The sequence below is a fragment of the Zingiber officinale genome, chromosome 10B (genome assembly GCF_018446385.1).
Source record: "Zingiber officinale cultivar Zhangliang chromosome 10B, Zo_v1.1, whole genome shotgun sequence".
NCBI classification, from domain to species: domain Eukaryota; kingdom Viridiplantae; phylum Streptophyta; class Magnoliopsida; order Zingiberales; family Zingiberaceae; genus Zingiber; species Zingiber officinale.
The window spans coordinates 64,830,400-64,839,976 of NC_056005.1; the positions used below are offsets into that span (position 1 = coordinate 64,830,400).

The 9,577-nt window shown below is 42.3% G+C and overlaps 1 protein-coding gene across 1 annotated transcript; it reads right to left on the bottom strand.

Annotated features, from left to right (window-relative positions):
• Positions 1-5,773: 5,773 nt before the first annotated feature.
• On the bottom strand, positions 5,774-8,474 carry LOC122029168 (L-arabinokinase-like). Its single transcript, XM_042588112.1, has 5 exons — positions 7,947-8,474; positions 6,597-6,704; positions 6,352-6,420; positions 5,933-6,016; positions 5,774-5,854 (listed from the first exon to the last, which is right to left on the bottom strand). Exons 1-5 carry the CDS (start codon positions 8,052-8,054, stop codon positions 5,774-5,776), a joined length of 450 nt encoding a protein of 149 aa, XP_042444046.1. The 5' UTR covers positions 8,055-8,474.
• Positions 8,475-9,577: the final 1,103 nt, after the last annotated feature.

Here is a 9,577-nt window from a genome sequence, read left to right on the forward strand (position 1 = left end):
GCTACCCCAACGGTTTTTGTTTTTCAACTCGCCTCCACCGCCAATCGATCACATAGCGATCCGCCCACCCGCTCTACCAACAAATGTCCACATGTTAGAAACCTAATTCAATACGCAATAAAGAAAAGGAGAGCATACCCCTGGCCTGTCAAGGTTGCTATCGCCGAGCCGCCCGGAGTCATCTTGGCTACGCGACGAGCATCTATCCAAGCTTGGGCAAGAGGGCCCATCGAGTAATCACGCCTCGGGACCATCACGATCACAGATGCACACGCCTCCGAGGGAGGCGCAGAACGGTCTTTACGTTCGCCGCCGCCGCTCGCCTCGAGAAGCGCCGCCTTATCTGGACGCCCACCGCGTAAGAGGAGGGAAGCTCACTCATACCGATACGGCAGTTCCGAAGGGTCGACGGCGCACTCTGTAGGCCGGGCCCTGAGAGCCCCGAGGAGTCGGGGTACTCGAGGAAACCGTCCCGACAGCACGGGCGCCCCGCCCGCCGGGCAGGGGCTCATCAAGGTTAGGGCATTCCGGTCGCCAAGGCGCCCGAAAAGGCGTATGGCACATCATCGGCCGAACGGCCCCCTACCTCGCCCCTGTAGAGGTTCCGTGTCGCCCGCGCCTCATTGTGAAAGGCAGGACATCCGAGGCTTCGGGACACTCGTGCCCTCACTTTCTCCACCGGCCGGATCGGATGGAGCAAGGCCCGCTCGGCCGGCCTCCTTGTTCGTCACCTCCTCAACCGAGCATTCAACAGCTTCTGAGCCCTCGCACGCCACGACTTCACCATGCATAAAAAATAAACCGCTAACAAAACAAATGGAAGATAAGGAAACTTACTCGTCAGAGGGCGATCGGGTGGGATAAGATGTTTAATATATGACATTACTCCTAAGGAGCATCTCAATACGACAATTGCGCGAAGCCGTCGTCACAGATGGAGATAGTCCGCACACCTCTAAACTCGCTAAGCTCCGGTCATGGCCATAGCCGCCACTGTGCGGAAAGTCGGCCCTGAAAGCGTGAATAGAAAAATGCTCCTTCCAATGTTCGCTTGAGCTCGCAGATACGATCAAAAGCACGAAGCCTATCCTAGACTCGAAAACAAAGGTACCCCACCGCTTGCTTGGGATAGTAAAAGTAGTGGAATATTTTAGGTCCAAGGATGTTGTTCACCGAATAACTATCACCCGCCCAGAATTTAATAGAGTGGAACCACCGCCGAGCGGAACGCGGAAATAGGCACTTCTAAGAAAAATTTGTGAGGTGGAAAACGCCCGCCGTAAATCGTCTCGAAGAAAAGCCGGTTATCGGAGGCCACGGCCTACTCTTAACACTATTCGTGGTCAGGTCGTCATAAGTCCCGACGAGACGACGATGCCTTCTTTATCCCATCGACTGACAGCCCCCAGCGTGCGGAGTGTTAGCAGCACGGTCAAGGGGCAGAATATAGGACGCAAGAAAGGAAGTAGCAAAGAACGGAGAAAAGATCAAGGAAACGTAACCAAAAGAAGAAAGCTACCGAACAAGAGAGAAAGGCCTTACAAACAAAGAAGACGATCCGATGGCCGAGGTTCGAAGAGTCGAGGGCGGGGCGAGTAGAGAATACGAAGGCTGAAGAGGAGCCGAGGCGAAGGGCGAGCCGCCATGAAGTGAGCTTTACCGAACGCAACTTTCCAGCGTCAAGTCAACGTCCGTGATCGCTGTCGTCCCGGTCCGCCGTCTCGCGATAACGAGCACCGCTCAATCGAAGATGATAACGCCCGCCGTGACGCCACGCCGCGCTTTACCGGCTCCCCGCTCCCATCGCGCAGGCACGTGATACATGCTGGGGAGCGCTGATGTTCCGAGAGAAGCACAAGGCGCGGACGAGATATCGCTGAGCGGACGAGCATCCTTACGCCAGCCGAGCGGATTAACGCAAGGATCATCGTCAGTCAGATCGGCAGTCCATTCAGTCAGAGAGGGGAGGAAAGTGATCCGGCCAGAAGAATCCGAACCCCATAACGAGGGATCAACACCGGGAGGTTAGGGCCCCTGTGGCCGGAGAAGGACGAGCCGATGAAGGAAGGACATCCGTAGTAAAAGGCACCGGTAGGATCAGGTTCACGCCAACGAACAAGATATAACGATCGGCGGAGGGACGGCCGCCACCGACGCAGGAATTAAGGTCCGGACGACGTTTGCCGGACGACGTCCCACGGTGGTAAAGGAAGGAACACCTCGACAAATTGGTTGTCAGATGGTTACGCCATACCCCTAGGCGACGGGGTGCCTGCCCATCAAAGACACGCTTGACAGAGCAGTACAGGTGTCGTAAGCTCGACAAGTACATACCGAGGTACGGGTGACACGCCCGCACCTTGAACGGCATTAGTTCTCTCCTCGCCTATGAGCCTCTTACCGCCTCGTGCACGCGGAAAATTCATCTCCTGAGCCACCTTTTAATATCACTCTGAGCCTGAGGATCGACGCCGAACCCTTCCCGCCCGACTTCGCAGTTCGCTGAGATTCGGGCGACGGAGGTCTACGCTCAGAGCGCACCACGCGCCCTGTCAGCCCTTCGTTGTGATCTTGACAGATCACCGGTACAAATTACGCGAGACGCGAGTGATGTAGATGATCTATCCTCCATATTACGGAGTGACATCGTTATTCTCGACAGAGTGAGACCACTACAAATGAGTCAAGATATCGAGCTCATTCGACAGAGTGAGTCTACTGAGTTCAAGATTTAGATCGATCGAGGACAACACCGCCTACGCCCAAATCGATCAATCTACACGTCAAGGACATACATATATCGCAAGAGTCACAATTAGAGTCACAAAGGTGATGCTGATCTCAACATTCTTCAGAATCTGATAAGATGTATCGCAGACGTCATTGCTTAAGTTTCTAAATAAGATTTAAACATCGCCAACGCTATAAGAACCTATTGGGTCACACACAAAGAACGAGTTGGAGATTAGGTTCATATGACGAACCAATCAATTAGGTTCATATGAACCAAAATCGATTAAGAGTAATCCGAATTGACTTATTGGGTTAGACAATCGATTCAATTGTCAATAAGTCTAATTTAGAGTTGATTTATCGAGTCAATTTATATTAACGAATCGGATTCATTAAATCGAAATCGACTCAATCAAAGATCGATTTAACTCAACAAGGAATATGGTCAAGTTCGAACCAAACGGGAAGTCAAACATCAAGTTCGACTGACTAAATGTCACTCAAGGACGACTCATCCTACGGCACGGCTAGCCAACACATCCTCGCCAAATCATCAAGGAGAGCAAGATTCCTAGTTATACGAACGGAAGATTCATCGCCCAAACGAATGCATTAAGATTCATCAAGGCAATTAATCAGATTCAGCGTAGCCACACGAACGGAAGTTTCATCGTCAAACGAATGAAGATTCATCAATGCAATTAATCGCATTCCTTGGACCATATGAATGGAAGATTCATAGGCATTGAATTAATTCATTCATTTTGTATCATCTTACTTACTTCTTCCTTGCTCCTTCTCCTCTCTTTGCCGAGAGCTCCAAGCAAGACAAGAAAGTTAGTGAGTTTATCCAAGAAGAAAGGTAGAGTGATAGTCACATAGAAAAATAAGAGGAGCGTTTGAGATTATATCTTTCTCTTTTCTCCTACCTTTCTTCCAATCCCACCCGAGAGCCCTAGGGAGTGCTAGCACACTTGTGGTGCTCTCTTCTCCATCCTTGAGTGTTAGAGAACACTTCTTGTTCGTGTGGATACTACTAGAGGTGTGTACGCTTGAAGACACTTGAGATCCGAAGGACCTTGGACGAGCGGGATTTGCGAAGGGCTTCGCTTCAAAGGTATAACACTCACCATGTAGATCTAAAGTAGATCGATCTAGAGTAGGAAATAAGTACAAGAATTTTATTAATTTTTCGCACAGATCCATGGCTAGCATTCGGGGTTTCCGCAACGCAAAAAGCGATTTTTGCGGCTCGAATTGCTAACAGAGATTAGCTAAACTGTTCGCACATGTTGCAGGACTCTAAATTGAGATAAGCATCTTGACGTGGGAATCATTTGGCACAAACTACATTGAAGGCAGATATTTCTTCCTTGGCCTCTATAGTCTATTGAACTCAGTGCATGGGTTTTAATTGATGGATTAGGTCACTTTACCTTAAATATACTCGTATTTATCCATACTTGATACTTACCTGATTAACCTTGGAGATGATCTAGTTATTGCTCATACATTCTTAGCTTTTGTTATCTTTACTCTGTAGAGTATACACATGTATGGTATATAGTATAGGAGATACCATGTTGATTGTTTAGATGTATGTAGTGTGTACACGGGGAAGGTTGTGCACTATAGGAGTTAATCTGTTTAACTAATTATATGTTGTAGCATAACCACCTTTATGGGGTGTCTGATAGGTGTTACCATTTACTATATATGATGTTTAGTAGACACCTGTTGGATCTTTTCATACATATAGATATATGTGATGGATAGATCATGTACTGGATGTACCTATGATAATGGAGTTGTTGTATTGATGATGACTATATCTGTATCATAATTACTTACATCATGTTCATCATTGCACTGCATGCTGACAACCAAAATCTCTCGTGGCTGAGAGAATTATCAATCATATTCACTGCCCATTCGACCACTCAGGGGAAATAGTAGCTGGAGTTAGGTTCAACTTGTTCTAGTATGCCCACTCGGCTATTCTGAGTAGTGGTAGCCGAAGTCGTGCAGATAGTGAGCCCTCTTTGTTATGTAGCTAGATAAATACTCTGCATCCTACCCGTCTCGATCACACTAATGTAGTGGTAGTTGGAGGCACGACCAGTCGTCATAGTCCTACCCGCTCGATCACATTAATATAGTGGTAGCTGGAGCAGAGTGCAGGAGTGACGCATACATGCTCATATGCATATGATGCGCGGTGCATCTTTTCGAGATATATCTGTATATACTTGTGATATGTTGTATTTGATTGAGTTATGATTATTGCATATGGTTGTCATGATTCATATATGTTCAATTATCATATATGTATATGTTGTCATATATATTGCTCATGTGTTACGAGCATATCTGTTGTTGATCCCTAATGATTTATCAATCATTATACCGTGTGTGTTAGACCAGTACTGGTATGTGCATTTATTATATCATATCTGATTAAGTTTTTATTTCTCTACTGAGACTCTATGCTTTGATCTCCATGTTCTATGTTGACCATGCAATATCATGTCTATTACCTACTGAGTCACCGGTCTCACCACCCCTTTTATTATTTTTCCTTTTCCAAGGAGTAAGTAGAGGATTTATGGAGTCATTTGGAGTATCTTGTCTGACGATCCCACATCATATCTGAGGGCACATTTTATTGTGTCATTTTGCTTTATTTGCATTTCCTTAGATTTCTTATCAATTCGGTATTGTAATAATTTTGACTTAGACCTAGTGTTTAGCCTTATGACTACCTTTACCATTTTTGGTGCTTGTTATGTTTAAGTCAAGCCGGCTCGTAGTCTATCATTTTGGTTTGGGTGTCCGGCCTTATGTCTTCCTCTGTGTTTTCGTTTCAGCCGTGTGGGCTACTTACTATCCTACGTGGTTATGCATATTTCCAACCATGTGGGCTATAGTTATTATACTTATAGTCGTGTGGCTATGTATTTAAGTTCCATAAGTTATCATAAGGGGGAGATGTTGTCCGTTTGTCGGGCAAGGACTCCTTCAGGGCGTGATAAAAAATTTCTCAATCCCAAACAGTTGGCAACACTCTACTTGTTACTTTTGGGGGGCTCAATTGTAAGAAATATATTTGTTCTGGTGATAGCTGCTAATGCGAGAAAAAGGAAAAGTACATGAAAATCCATTATTACATGATCATATAGAAAAACAAAATTGCAATTACCACTAAATCAGCATTGATGGACTTCAGCCATTCGACTTCTGTTGTCAATATAGAATCCCGAGGAACCACAACTGTCTGATGATACTGCAACAAGAAAATAGGAGAATGATACATCTGCATAGCACTGTTTGACTATCACCTACCATTCATTAATAAAATTTACTTGTGCTTATTTGCATCATGGGATTACATAAAGATGAATGCAAATTGGGAGCTTCAATAAGTTAACAGTATAAAAACAATTTCATTCAAAAGCATAATCTTCTTTCCACTTGATAAAAAAAAATATTCTTTTTGGCGGACTAAGCTGAAAGTCTAATTAATATGTTGCTATAATTAGTTGCAATGATGTACACAAATGAATCTAACAAGACAGAAATTGTAAAACTAAAATCCTTTTCATGTTAATCAATATGTACCATCTCCAAAGATGCAAGCCGGTCCACTGTTAAAGCATCAACTTGAACAGCACCGCAATCTAATAAAACCTGAAAAATCAAGGATACACATCTATCAAACTATTGTCAGTAAACAAAAAGTCAAAGAAGATTAAGTATGAAATCATCCATTTTCAATACAGGGAAAAAGAGAAAAGAAATCATTCACTCATTTTTAAGATCACTCATAAAGCCTAGCCATCTATATGCTATGCTAAGTTTCTAACCTTGCGAATGTGAAGCTTTGGAGATTGTATATTGCTCGTAAACACAAAATCAGGAGCACCAGTTACAACATGAACATCATGTCCAGCGGCAACAAGGTGCTGCACAACCTGCAATGAAAGAATTAATTCAATTTTCTTCTATTTCTCACTGCCAGGTTTTAAATTACAAGTTGGCCTAATATATACAAGGTATGTTACTGGTCTAACCAATAATAAGTACTCACTTAAGGTTCAGTGCAACTTGATATACTATTTTTATTTTAAGTTATGCATATAGCATGGTGATGGACTGATGGAGAAATGGCACACAGGTTCACAATTACAATTCAAAACTTAAACACAAATTTATTGGAGTAGAGCATGGTCAGCAGAATTTAAACACGCATTTACAAGACAGCATGAAAAGGACAAGGTTCGTAGAGTAGAAAAATTGGTGGATCTGAAATTTAAGGTCTGCATATTTTTACAATATGGCAGAGTCAACTCTCGAGTGTTATGTTACTTTATTTTGAATAATGATGCTCCACCAAGAAATATCCAGGCCAACTATCATGCCTCTAATATGTAATAATTAACTGTCAAAAGAATTGATTATTAGAAACACATTGAGCTTTTGCGTCTTCCCCTCAGACATGTCCATAGTCATGGTTTTAGTTTGACAATTCTTCGACAAAACAATGCTTTCTATGAGTTATCAATGTGGGCAAGCAATACATCATCTGTTGATTTCTCTTCCTTTTTCTTCTCCAAGTAATCTATACTCCCTTGTGATTAATAAGTTCAGGTAGTATTTCCCAAGTCTTTAATTGCTTGTTTAATGGTGACATGCTACAAAGAATTTTTCTTGATCTTTGAGTTGTAATAGCATATTATGGCATTGAGGCCCTTCCAGTTAAATACCCTTGATCTTGGTTTCACAAATATGAAATCGAATCTTCTGATCATGTTATCCACCTTACCTTTCAAGGCAACTACCAGAATCCAATTAGAGCTCATCAATTAACTGTAAAGAAAACAGTACTTCCATACCAAACAAAATGTATCCTCCAAGTATAGACTTCTATAACACAACCAATGAATTATACTGCTTATGAACGGTAACGTTTCTCAGTAGACTTTGACATTCAATCAAGAGAACGACACATCAGTAGATTTTGACATTCAAGGAAATTTCAGAATAGAAACAATGTGTCAGATCTACGAATCATGATTATACAGAAAACAAAATATCAGATTTAACAATATAGTGGCAACTATGAAATCTAAAAACACAGCGATGTAAGTAGTAGTCCGAACCGGAAAAGACATCCTTTTTTTTGGTGGGGAAGAGGCATTAGTGCGATCGCTTACCTCGACAACACGAGTGGCGTGTCCGAAGCCATGGCCGGTCACGTAATAAGCAAAAACGAGGTATTCCCGGGACGGTGAGAGTCTGCTACCACTACCCTCGATCCTCATGGCTCAGCGCCTGAACAAGAATGTGACAAGATCTAGAAAAGTAAAAGAATACAGATCCAAAGAGATGGGCACTCGAGGGGGGCTGGCTACTTCTTGAGATTTGAGATCGAGAGAGGGAAGATACAAACAATGGCAATGGCGATAGCAAGAGGTTATTACAACCTTCCCTGTTGATTGAAGATACATCCAATGGCAATGACGATAGCAAGGGGTTACTACTACCTTCCCTATTGACTGAAGATACAGACAAGTCCCCAACTGCATGGTGGGGGTTGAGTTTTGGGATCAAATCCCGACCACTTGCCTGTCCTGCGATTTACTTCTTCTGCATATGAACCGAACGGGGAGAGACACTTGGGATTAACGAATTATCCTTTACCACTATCAAAATTAGGAAAATGGCAATGCCGATGGCAAGTGGTTACTAACACCTTCCTTATTAACTGACATGGGAAGGAGATTAAATCCTTTCCTCGCAAAATTTCCTAATTTAAGTGTTGGGCTGAACCAACTGGATATTTTAGGATAATAGTCAAAAAAAAAAAAAAAAAAAAAAAAAAAATCTCACCGTAAGTCCATTTTTATCCACCCAAAATAATAATATTATATTTCCCTTTTATCATTCATCTTTGTTCTTAATTATTTCAAATCTCTTAGCTATCAAGAATCTCCTCTTTTTCTCATATGGTTTTCCTTGTGTTCTTGTATAGGAATTTTTTTTAGGTACTTTATTTTCTTTGGATTCCAAGGATTTTTATATTGTCCGTGTCTTTTTAATCACTGTTCACTAAATACTTTTTTTAACCCATATTTTCAATTCTTAGGATTTACTAATCTTGTTTGCAGTAAATCAGGTCCACACGGAAGTTTTTCGTAGGTCCCCAAGAGTAAGTTCTGAAAGTATCTTAGCAAATGTGCTAACAACCGATTTCTTGATCTTCTTCGTCCATGTAAGATCATTCTAACGTCACTCTGCTTGTGAAAATAAATTCATAGATTTTGTCAATTTTATAGTATTAGGTTGATGGTCTACGTCGGTTTCGTCAGTTTTGTAATAGATTTAATCTATAGTTGCAAAATGACAATTGATTGGTTTAAAAAAATATAGGATGAAAACCTAGATTTAGGCATATATTCTTTTACTCGAGTTTTTCCACGAAAAATACGACCAACAACGCAACTACCATTGTTCATGGTGGAAATCATTTGGTGTTTGATTTGGAAAAATCACGCTAAGTCACTATTAGTCAATTGCTTTGACAAGGCAATTGACTACTATTCCTAAAATCATGAACAAAAGCATTATCGTCTCCTTGGGATAGACAATTGGCTAGTATATGATGGTATTATCATCATGAGGTTTGGGGTTAAATTCCGACTAGTAGTCGGGTGTCTACCCTCTCAATGTTCTATTTAACTGTTCAAGACTAATAGTCACCCGTGATTTAGCTATTTCGTGTTAGCCTAGGGGTTGGCAGAGATGTTGGGGGTGAGTGAATCATTTTTTGCCACCATGAACAAAA

What these genes read in the sequence shown, in the direction of transcription:
- LOC122029168 (XM_042588112.1), bottom strand. Translation starts at nt 8,054, where the DNA reads ATGAGGATCGAGGGTAGTGGTAGCAGACTCTCACCGTCCCGGGAATAC. An exon ending in GGCTTGCATCTTTGGAGATG is followed by an intron (nt 6,017 to 6,351) that starts GTACATATTGAT and finishes TTCTTGTTGCAG; the next exon opens with TATCATCAGACAGTTGTGGT. An exon ending in CCATCAATGCTGATTTAGTG is followed by an intron (nt 5,855 to 5,932) that starts GTAATTGCAATT and finishes TCGCATTAGCAG; the next exon opens with CTATCACCAGAACAAATATA.